Source organism: Prunus dulcis, chromosome 3 (assembly GCF_902201215.1).
Source record: "Prunus dulcis chromosome 3, ALMONDv2, whole genome shotgun sequence".
Classification (NCBI taxonomy): domain Eukaryota; kingdom Viridiplantae; phylum Streptophyta; class Magnoliopsida; order Rosales; family Rosaceae; genus Prunus; species Prunus dulcis.
This window is the reverse complement of record NC_047652.1, coordinates 485,547-497,345: the sequence shown is the minus strand read 5'-3', so window position 1 is coordinate 497,345 and position 11,799 is coordinate 485,547. Positions and strand designations below refer to the sequence as shown.

General features: G+C 37.0%; 3 protein-coding genes across 3 annotated transcripts; 2 read left to right on the top strand and 1 right to left on the bottom strand.

Annotated features, from left to right (window-relative positions):
• Positions 1-2,126: 2,126 nt before the first annotated feature.
• LOC117620845 (putative invertase inhibitor) lies at positions 2,127-2,651 on the top strand. Its single transcript, XM_034351088.1, has one exon. The coding sequence runs from the start codon at positions 2,127-2,129 to the stop codon at positions 2,649-2,651; it is 525 nt and encodes a 174-aa protein (XP_034206979.1).
• Positions 2,652-3,087: 436 nt separating this feature from the next.
• On the bottom strand, positions 3,088-4,855 carry LOC117622445 (aspartic proteinase nepenthesin-1). The gene has a single exon (XM_034353113.1). The coding sequence runs from the start codon at positions 4,567-4,569 to the stop codon at positions 3,184-3,186; it is 1,386 nt and encodes a 461-aa protein (XP_034209004.1). The 5' UTR covers positions 4,570-4,855; the 3' UTR covers positions 3,088-3,183.
• Positions 4,856-9,283: 4,428 nt separating this feature from the next.
• LOC117622152 (probable glycerol-3-phosphate acyltransferase 3) lies at positions 9,284-11,769 on the top strand. Its single transcript, XM_034352727.1, has 2 exons — positions 9,284-10,028; positions 10,489-11,769. Exons 1-2 carry the CDS (start codon positions 9,315-9,317, stop codon positions 11,407-11,409), a joined length of 1,635 nt encoding a protein of 544 aa, XP_034208618.1. The 5' UTR covers positions 9,284-9,314; the 3' UTR covers positions 11,410-11,769.
• Positions 11,770-11,799: the final 30 nt, after the last annotated feature.

Sequence of the window (11,799 nt, the reverse complement as noted above, 5' to 3'; positions counted from 1 at the left end):
TATAAACGAAGCAAAACCTAAACGAAGAGTAGTTTTGAATCCAACGATTCATCCATTTTTCCAAAAACTGCATTGCATAAAGAACAACATGCAAAAATGTGTAATCCCTAAAATCGAAGACAAATCTGTGTTAGAGGGTCATTTTCTTACTGTTTTTTTCCCAAGAGAGTGAAAATCGCTTCGATAGTCGTCAGTGGTTGTCGTTGTTGGTGGTGGTTTCTGCTCGTCGTCGTTGCTCGTCGTTGCTGCTCGTCGTTGCTGCTCGTCGTCGTTGCTGCTCGTCGTTGCTGCTCGTCGTTGCTCGTCGTCGTCGTTGGTGGTGGTCAGTGAGGAACTATCGGCTGAAGCACTCTGAAGTTGAAGATGAAAGGTCGCGCGAAAGGGATTTTGGAACTGATTCAATTTGAGTAGTGTCGTTTTTTGTTCTGTTTTGAGTCTTGTTATGTCGTTTTGACTCTATATTTGACAATAAATCACAATGGCACATGTTGTAATTGTAGTGCTCTTCAATGTTATTTTAGTAAAAGTAGGTGTTACTTTATTGTCTTTGGTTTTATATTAATTAAGTAAAATTGTATATCTATCTTTCAAATTAGTAAAGTATTTTATGTGTGAAAACTAAAGCTCCCTATAATTTAATGTGGGTGTTTGTCTAATCGATTGGTACAATTTGTGGGTCTTTACTTTTTATTGATTAAATTGTATTTTGTCCATATATTAGGGAATATTATCAAGGAAAAAATTCAAAATTTAAATTATGGAATTCAATTACAAGGAAATTATGCATTAAATTTAAATTTTTCAATGTGTTTTCCTTATTTACCTCAAAGGGTAAAATTGACACAACAAAAAAAGTAATAAATGTTAAAGGACCTACATCTAAAATAAAAAACATGAGGACTAAACCCTATGACAACTAATCGTTTTAGACCTAAATCTAAGAAGTCCTTTTTTTATTCAATCAATTTCGATGACGGACGTAGTCAACATATCCTTGAGGACATGACAATCCTTTGTCAGATGACTGAGAATAGGATGGTATCGACAAATAATTGGAGTCATGTTGTTGTTGACTTCAGCATGTCTTTTAAGCTCAGGAAGCTCGATGACCCTAACTGTAAAGAGCTCAGAGAGAATTTGTCCGACATCATGATCGTCGAAGGTGTATTTGACCTCTTTCCCTTGTTTGAGCGTGAACCGTTTTGATCCTTTCTTTTCTTCGCCCATGTTAGACTTTTTGTATATTTTGGCAAAGGTAGCCACATATACTCTTCTTTTTCTTCATCGCCGGCCTTTTTGTCTTGTGACTTCTGAGTCACTTCTATTTGTCGAGCTACTTGTCATTCAGCATTGCATGCCTTTGAGATTAGCGCGTCAAACGTTTGCGGTTCTGCAATGCTGACAAATGTAGCTATCTCGGGTTGGAGATTATTTGAGCATATTTGTACAGCAGATTGCTCGGTCAATTTTTCAAAGCATTGGAGGTTAAGACTCTCTATCTTGCTATGAATTCATTTGGATTGTGGCAAGCCTCAGCCCAAAAGTAACCAAGGAAAAACAAAATGCTAGGAGAATCATCTACACTCTAAAAAAGGTAGAAGAAGAAAAAAAAGTAGCGAGTGTTCAATGTTGTGGGGAGTCTTTCTTAAAAATAGAAAACAATAGTTAATTATTTTATCTATCTATTCCATACCACTATTATTTCTCCTCAAACAAGTCCCGTGGTATGACTTGTTCACGTGTTACAATATAAGTGGATATTTTATCGATACTATTTCTTAAAATGGAGAAATATTAACCTTGTCATTCACCTATATTATAACACGTGTACAAGTTATATCACGTCGAGTACCATTCTATAAGTTCTCCTTTGTATCCTCATACATTATTTATGATATTTATACTCCTTAACTCATGATAATTGTAGAGAATGACAGTCCCTCGATTTCTATAGATATTATATTCCATTTTTGTTGCATTGCGTGCATTGTATACAAAATTCTATTATTTTCCAAAAAAACCGAATTTACATTTGTGGAAAAGAGATAAATCAGATTACCTGGAATTGTACATTCTTTCAGTAAGAGCCTTGAGGTATTGAAATTTGAAATACGAAAACAAGAAGAATGAGATCTCTCAAATGGATCATCGCATGTCTCACTCTCTTTGTTCTAAGCCAATCTCGAGGATCAGTGAGTACAGATTTTATACAAGAGACGTGCCACAAAACCACCAATTACGACTTATGTGTGTCATCGTTAAAATCTGACCCTCGTAGTTCTACAGCTGATGTTAAAGGACTGGCTCGTATTGCGCTTGACCAAACGCTGACCAATTCTGTAGACACTCAAGCTCGAATTGCGAGGTTGTTTAATGAAACGAGTGATGAGTATATTCGGAAAGGTCTTGGGACTTGCAAGGATGAGTATGATTTGGGTGTTGGAAAGATTACAGAGGCCACTAAAAATGTGATATTGAGTCGCTTCGTGGACGCGAGGAATGATGTTGCAGATGTTGCTGATGAGGTAAACACTTGTGAAGAGTCATTTTCCAGAGGAGGACGATGGCGACAATCACCATTGACTGATAGGAATAATGTCATTGTTAGGTTTGCTAAATTCACTAGAGAGATAATCGCCATTCTTGGTTAATTGTTGTAATTGTAAGCTATGTTTATGGCTTGATCATAACTGATGATGTATGAGATAGTATATTATCTGTACTGGGTTATCATTAAATAAAATAAGAAATGAAATTGCAATTTCAATTATTTTAATTGATTTTGATTTAGGTTATATATAGTCTTGTTTATTAACTCGCACATTTAATTATAGAAGTAAGTGTCATGACCGTTTAGTCTAGCGACATTTCGTCTCTATTTTATTCAAATTCGAGAAGGAAACCAAAATATTAACACACAGAAAATAAGGGATGAAAAGTATGTTTTACCCAAAAACATATATATTATACAAAGAGTTTAGACAGTACCGCACAATATGGCTATATTATTAAAACTAAATTATATAGACTAACCTTTTATTTTTTAATTTGATTCATTTGGAGTAGATTAGCTAGGTAAACAAATCATGACTTTAATTGTTTTTGTTATAAGAAAGGGAAAAAAATATGATATCATGACAAACTAAGCGTACGTGGGTACGCCAAGAATAATAGCCGACCCAATCACAACTGGTCGCATTTTGTAGGAACAAACGAAATCGTCTCCTTGACAAGATCATGATAAACCAGCAAATTCTGCTGCTGATAATTCCCAAACACAGACATACCGCTGGCAGACCCCATAGCCAAACAAAGTACTCCAACGTCGGTATCAGCAATAATATAATTTTCAGCAGGCAATTCCAAATCCGCATTCTTGAAATGAAACACCAACTTTGGCACCTCTACTTTTCCAGAGCCATCGTCCTCTGGCAATTTGAAGCACACGTCAAGCCCCACGGTATCAGTCGCGTCTGTCTCTGCAAGCTTGATCTGGGAAGTGAACTCCGTTTTGAGTAAATCAAAAGCACCTTCTTCTATGTACGTTAGAGTTGTCCCCGAGTCTATGATTAGACCACCATTGCCATCATCTCCGAGGGCAAATGTGTCTTTTTTTATAGGCAACCGAGTGTCACCCACGGAGATGCCTTCGAGGCCAAGATAGTAAAATGTTGATTGGTCCGGGTTTGGGCTTTTGATCAAAGGGGTTGTTTTGATATCTGCATGCTTTGATGTAGTGTTGTCCAAGTTTGCTACAGACCCCATCAAAAGTGTGCTGCTACTTTTTGTGTCGTCCACGGAAGCCAAGCAATATGAGAACTTGGGCTCCTTGAGCTGCGAAACCAACGACAATGTTCCACGCCCTAACCCCACAAGACCAGCACCTTGATTGAACCCACCACCTTGATTGTCTTTCCCACATCCAAACCCTATTTTCGGGATGGAAACGTCTCCGAATGTGAACGTTTCGGTTGCAAGAATCCCATCTGTGGAGGAAAAATCACCATAAGCATAGTAGTACTCACAAGAGTTGTCGGTGCATGTTTGTGAGGGTAGTGCTTCACAGAACTCGCTTTCACATGATAGCTTTGAGAATGTTGAGGACTTTCTGGGGTCGAAAATCGGGCTTGGCTGATCGTAACAGTCCTTACAAGGCTTGCATTGAGTCCAGATGAGATCGCTCCCGGTGTCCAAGATAGCGTTGTAGGTTTCAGCTGGAGTGCCAATTGATAACTTCATTAAGAACTCTCCTTGCCCGGCGTGGATCGGGGAGGTGGCACCCAAATTATGATCTGATGATGAGGTGGATAAGACGCTGAGCCTTTGCAACCTTTTCCGGCCACGCTTGATTCTACGTTGAAGACGCTCGAGTTTGGTCAAGTTTTTATCAGAATCAATGTGTTTGAGAGTCACCTTGAACCCATTTTGCATGGTTTGGTGGTGGTCATGGAGATCGAGAGCTCGTCTTGAAGTGGAGCATGCCGGGTTAACAAAGAAGGCAACCAGAAGAGCTCCTAGGGTTAATATTAATAGTACACTTGACAATGGAAAGACTGAACCCGAACCCATAATCTTAGCGAAAAGATATAAACGAGCTAGCTAGCTAGTGAGAATGTGAGAAGGATTTAAGAGAAGAAGATGGAGGGATTAGTATTGAGGAAGACAAACTATAATGGAGAGCTTAATTTGCGTTTTGTCTGTTGGAGTAAATTAATCAATAAACTGAAAGACATACCAACTTGGTGAGCGTGAGAGGAGGTTGAGATATCAGCATTGCGTCACAGCTAATAATGCCTGGTCTTGCGTCTCTCTTGAGGAAAATGAAACTCGATTGATGAATGTATGCAAGGCAGCAACAATTTTATGAGCGAGAGACTGGGATTTATGTATGGAGAGGAAGTCTCTAGCTCACACGCTTTAATCTCTTTTGTCACAAGGGCTACGGGGTTTTGACATTGTTATATATATAACACCCTTGTTGGCCACCTATTCGATGACTACCCAATATAAGTTAAATTATGGGCTTTCATTATGGAGTTTATGTATTTTTTAGTATAAGCGATAGTCTAAACTACATGGAAGGGGGTTTTTTCACACACACACAATTATGATATTGTGGGAATTCGAACCTGAGATATCTTATCTGCAAATTAAAGCCCTTTTTCTACTGAGTTAGACCCCTTAGCCATTATGGAAGTTATGTAAAGAAATAATTAAATTACACATTTTCTAAAAAGATGGGACCCATGTATATAAGTAGATGATAACTGAAGACTAGCTATTATAGCTAATTGAGTAGACTACATGAAATTATGACAAGGGCATATATACTCAAAGATCTAACATGTCATTGCTTTCAATTTCTTCAAAATAATCATAAAGATAAAAAGTGATACGCAAGTGAACCAGAAATGATGTATTAGAGGTTAGGTAGGCTAACTCGTTTACTATTGACTGATAAGGCACTTGGAGTTGGTTTGATTTCCACGCATACGGGAAGAACAAGGTTGGTTGATGGTCTAATTTTTGTTAGGTGCTAGGGTTTGATTACTATATTCCATTTGTTGACAAAATTAGGGTACCACGACACTTTCACAATTCAGAAAAAAAATATCCCCAAAAGGAAAAGAAAAAAACAAGGCGACTTCCACACAGCCTAGAGCTAGGAAGCGAATTTGCGCGGGAGGTTATCATACAAAGCTTGAGTGAATGATACCTCTAAACAAAATGGCCCATTCATGTTAAAACATCTGCCGCTGAGTTTGTTTCTTGAAGAAGTAATGTCAAAGTTCCACATGTTGGGCGGTGAAGAAATGAATGTCCATAGAGGCAGATCAATATATATAGGGGCCAGAGGCAAACCAAAAGATAATATCTTGCTGAGATTCCTAGTTAGGTCGAGGCTACTTTTAATGATGATTTGTTAAGAGTTCCTAAAACTCATACTGTCTCTGTCATTTATTTTTTATGTGTTTAAGAATTAATCCCCCATTTCACTATAAAAAAAAAAAAAAAGAGATTATATTTGTTTAGTCTCCGCCAGAATGAATGTCATACCACCATAGAATTACTTCCAATAAATGTGAGGACAATTAATTGTTAGAATTGGGATATTCAAACTCTTCTAACTTTAGGAAGAGAAATGGCACTAAGTCTACGGCTAATTGATACATGTTTCTTTATTTTAAACCATAATTGTCCAGTAGGAATGCGTACTTAAAATATAAATCAAATGAAAATATGGCTCGTGAATTAATCACTAAGGGCTTGTTTGGTAGGGAGGACTAGACTAGAAAAATGTCTACATTTCATGTGCATTGAATGCATAATATGTATATGTTGCCTAAATTGGAGGAAGAATGGAGACTATCTATAAGAGGTTGATGACTAAAACTTATCCCCCTTATAATCACATTGAAATTGGTAGGATTATGAGGGATAAGTTTTAGTCATCAACCTCTTATAGATAGTCTCCATTCTTCCTCCAATTTAGGCAACATATACATATTATGCATTCAATGCACATGAAATGTAGACATTTTTCTAGTCTAGTCCTCCCTACCAAACAAGCCCTTAGGGAGGACTAGACTAGAAAAATGTCTACATTTCATGTGCATTGAATGTATAATATGTATATGTTGCCTAAATTGGAGGAAGAATGGAGACTATCTATAAGAGGTTGATGACTAAAACTTATCCCCCTTATAATCACATTGAAATTGGTAGGATTATGAGGGATAAGTTTTAGCCATCAACCTCTTATGAATATTTCTCTTTCATCCTCCAAGTTAGACAACAATATTCATAATATGCCTTGATTGAACATAAAATATAGGTATTTTCTAGTCTAGTCTAGTCCACCCTAACAAATGAGGTCTAAGAGACCAATTTGTGACATATTCGTTTTTCTTTTGAAATCTTTTAATAAATAAAGATTGAAAATAGGAGGAAAATGGTGGAGAATTGAAGGAAAATGATATGAGAAAAAGATGGGTACTAAGGAAAGGAGTAGTGAGGAACCATTGCAGGCCCAAATGAACAGATGAAGGAATCAAGAGAGCCCCTTTTCGATCACTAACTGTTTGTTATTTTAGCTACGAGGGATAGGGCTTTGAAGGAAGGACCTTAACCCCTTTGGCAACCCGATTGAGTCTGGATAGAACATTGGTCCTAAAATTTGTTTGGTGGGCTGGGATATCTTCTCTGGTTTGCCTTCTTCTCTCTTTTCTCCTCTCTCTTCTCCTCCGCAAATCATGCATGTGATGACTTCATCAATGGGTAGACCCTAGCTCGTGGGGCACATCTCGTGTGAAACTATCAAAACCCTAACAACACACGTTTAGCCTATTGACCAAAAACAAAAATACAACACACGGTTAGCCATATAGTGGCAATGACTGCTGATAATGTAGGGTTGGGTTGGGGATTCTTGGAATGGATATTGTCTGCTGTTTGTTTTATCATCTGACATGCCTTTGTACTATTTTTTCCTTTTGGTCTCCGGACCTCTATGTATTTCTTGTTAGTTTGGGCTGTTTTTTTTGCTCTTATAATAAATATGAATTTTCAACAACCAAAAAAATAAAACAAAATCCTTTAGTGGGTAGTCATTTATTCTGATACGTTATTATTAGTAAATACACCTCATTTAAACATGACTAATAATTCACTCCTTGCTTTCATAATTGGTTCATAATTGCAATATAGGTATGCAAGCTTAGCCTACCATGCTTTAGTCGGTGGCCTAATAACAAAAATTTCATGATGAAAGAAAAAAACATACGCATATATGTAAGTATATATACATTATGTACATATGTATATACTATTTTTTAGAAAGAAAAAAATACATATTACGTGCTGGCGAACGTGCATTAAGTCAAAAAATTTCTAGCACTCAAACAATTCATATTCTAAAAGTTTCAACTCTATGGATGTCGGAAAATGAATTAACAGTGAAGATTTGATCAATTCCACATAAGAACACAAGATGTATATAATTCACCTAATATGAACTATGTTCACAAAATTTGTTGGTGTTTTCACTCAATCTGATTAATAAGACTACAATTTATAAGATATTGACTTGAACATAAGAGCCATAAAAATAATTTCTAAGGTATAAAATTACAGGTGTAAACCCACTTGTTTACGTCTTAGAGAAGTGTTAATCGGGTTTTTTCTCCCATGACAGAATGTGAATTTGGGAATGTATACTTTGGACTGCTGGGATGTATATGCTGTTGGCATGTTAAAATTGATCTGGGCCGTTCATAATAAAAGGAAGGGAAGCTTGGCTTTTTCAATTTAGTGGGCCGCGGTGAGTTTGGGTTGCATATGATTTTTCTTTCCTCTCTCCTCCTTTTCAGCCATGGAACGCACTTCATGCACAATAATTCTGCAATCATTTTTCCATGCGACGGTGGTTTGCTACATTTACAACAGATACATATTTGCATTGCAGGTGTTTAAGGCGACTGGGAGTGTAAATATATAGCATACACCCCCTTTTATACTCCAGCAATGTAGGGATTCTAGCTTGGTCAACCATGGAAGACAACAATTCGAGATTCTGAAACTTGAGTAATCAACCCTAGACCTTACTTCTAAGACCCTCTTATAATTTTAAAACCTTATTCTAATAGTCTAAACTCTGTGGTTGCAGTGCATAGTTATTTGTATCCATAAATCATCAAAACCCCAACATTTTTACAATTTTTTGACATGTGGATAAAGGGAAGGATATGATTTTATATTTATAACAATTAAAATATCAGCCCGCCACAAATAATTCAGGCTAAGAAAAGACTAGCGACAAGCGCAACACCACAAGTTAGATCAACTAACTTCAATAAATCTCATGAATAATTTCAATTTTTATTTTAAATATTTTGATTAAAGACCGAAAATCCAAACTCTTTGTAATATTGATCTTTCGACAGAGAAGTACTTACATGAAATAGAGATATCACTATTTTGTTATCACTGATCAATCACGATATGACACGTATGATAACTTTTCCATATAACATCTATGATAGACAAGAGATAGCAAAATAGTATTATTCCTATTTGATATAAGTTCTTCGGCTTTCAAAGGATCACCATATGGACCATGTTAAAAAGTAGGTTGCACGGACGCCGACGGGCTGCCCTTATTTTATTTTATTTTTGTTCTCTTGGATGTGAGTGTAATAAAAGTGAAGTAAGAGGGTATCATTATATCCGAAACTGTATATAAACAGCATATTGGCTCTAATACCACACACAGCCTAACTTGTACGACTTCTAGCATTGGAGAAACATTACTCAAAATGACCAAGTCCTTTTTCTTCAAACCATTTTTCTTTTTATATCGGATTTTCTTTCGGAAACTCAAAGGTTTCCTTATGAGTGTGAGCAGCAGCCATCATGCAAGCTCAAGCCAGTCTAAAAATGATAAGTTCTTCAGTTCTCTTTATTCCCACAAATCAGACCTCTCAAACCAAACCCTGATCATCTTCAATTTCGAAGGAGCTTTGCTGAAATCCTCTTCTTTGTTTGATTACTTCATGCTCGTGGCGTTTGAAGCCGGAGGCTTGTTAAGGTCACTTGTTCTCTTTCTTCTGTACCCTCTTATATGTTTGGTGAGTGAAGAAATTGGGTTGAAGATAATGGTCATGGTCTGCTTCTTTGGGCTCAAGAAAGAGAGCTTCAGAGTTGGGACGGCTGTGTTGCCTAAGTTCTTCTTTGAAGACGTTGGGTTGGAAGCCTTTGAGGTTTTACAAAGAGCTGGGAAGAAAGTTGGTGTTAGTAATCTTCCTCGAGTAATGATTGAGAGCTTCTTAAAAGACTATTTAGAGATAGATGTGGTAGTTGGGAAGGAGCTAAAGGTGTTTTGTGGATACTTTTTGGGTCTCATGGAAGAAAAGGAGAACAACGTTTTGCCTGTTTTGGAAGAACATGATGGGGAGGACATGGGTTTTTACATAATTGGCATCACTGCCTCCAACAAATTTCATGATCACCAATTATTCTATTATTGCAAGGTACCTACTTTCCATATTGTTTTATGCTCTTTTTCAAAACAATAAGGTCAAATGACATTTATATGGAAATCTTTTTTCTCACTACTATATTAATCGAAGGTGTATCATCATCACTATCCTTCTTGATACTTGACACATGTTCATATATGTATAATCATGGTTAACTTTTTACGTTGTATTTATGGAACCATGATTATGCATATGAACATATGTCGAGTATTGAAAAGAGTGATAATGATACACCTTGGGTTAATATCGTGAGGTATCGTTAATTTTTTTCTCTCTATATTTTAACTATAAAGTGATATGAAAAATTGTATGATAGTATGTTATTGAAAACTCAGATGTATAGAAATAAAATATTGGTACACCAGTTGGAAACTTCAAATGGAATGCATTAAAATTGTTATAGGTGTATCTTTTTGTGGCCTTAAATGTCTTTTGCAACTTGCAAATACAGGATGTTTACTTGGTGGGGAACTCAGATAAGAGGAGCTCGAAGAAGCTGCCAAGAGACAGATACCCGAAGAAACTTGTGTTCCACGATGGTAGGTTAGCTCTCAAACCGAACCCACTGGATACAATCGCCATATTGATGTGGGTCCCAATTGGAATTGCCTTATCAATCTTCAGAATCATAGTCGGCATATCACTGCCTTACGGCGTGTCGTTACCTATACTATGTTTCAGTGGTCTGCGGTTGACTGTGAATGATAATACAAAACGCGAGAGCCAAAGCATTAATTCTCATCGTTCACTTCCAAACGACAAGCCCAAAGGTGTCCTTTACGTTTGTAACCACAGAACACTCCTAGACCCTCTATACGTTTGCTTCGCATTGAAGAAAAATCTCCACGCAGTAACGTACAGCCTAAGCAAAATGTCTGAGATTCTCTCACCAATCAAGACTGTTAGATTGACAAGGAACCGCCATCAAGATTCCGAGATGATGGAAAGGCTGATGAATGAAGGGGACGTGGTTGTTTGCCCCGAAGGAACGACATGTCGTGAACCCTACCTCCTTAGGTTTAGCCCTTTGTTTTCAGAAATCAGTGATGAAATAGTACCTGTTGCAGTTGACACTCATGTCACCATGTTCCATGGTACGACTGCTGGTGGGCTCAAGTGCTTGGATCCACTTTTCTTCATGATGAACCCCTCAGCAATCTACACCGTCCAGTTGCTGGATAGGGTATCTGGGCTGTCTTGCTGTCGTGATGGGAGTAGATCAAGCATTGATGTGGCTAATTACGTGCAAGGTGAAGTTGGTAGGGCACTGGGGTTTGAATGCACCAAGTTCACAAGGAGAGATAAATATTTTATTTTGGCTGGGAATGAAGGTATTGCTTGCAAAAGTAATCAGCCTTTAAAATTCGAGTAATGGGAAAGAGATCCTATTATTTCAAAACTATATTAATGAAATTATATTATGTGATAGGTGAAATTCACTTGTTATATTAATTATTATAATTAATTATAATTGATACATCACATGTCACATGATATGGTTGGTTTATTAATCTAATCGACCGATATGATCCTTTAACATTATTATCATCCTAGTTATATCATTTTCGCACAGCGTTGTTATACGATAAGTCTGAATAAATGTCGTTGGTGAGGGTTTGAATCAAAGTGATGTATCTCTCTTTGGTATATTCCCTGTGAATTGTAAGCTCCAATCCTTTTCTCCCTAATTTGTATTATAAAGGAGTACCTTTGCAGTACTCTTCTTGTGCTATATATATCAAAAGTAAATGAATGCAAGATT

Bases quoted from the DNA above. Each gene is read 5' to 3' on its own strand.
- LOC117620845 (XM_034351088.1), top strand. From the start codon at position 2,127: ATGAGATCTCTCAAATGGATCATCGCATGTCTCACTCTCTTTGTTCTA.
- LOC117622445 (XM_034353113.1), bottom strand. From the start codon at position 4,569: ATGGGTTCGGGTTCAGTCTTTCCATTGTCAAGTGTACTATTAATATTA.
- LOC117622152 (XM_034352727.1), top strand. From the start codon at position 9,315: ATGACCAAGTCCTTTTTCTTCAAACCATTTTTCTTTTTATATCGGATT. The intron at 10,029-10,488 runs GTACCTACTTTC...TTGCAAATACAG, and splicing joins AATTATTCTATTATTGCAAG to GATGTTTACTTGGTGGGGAA.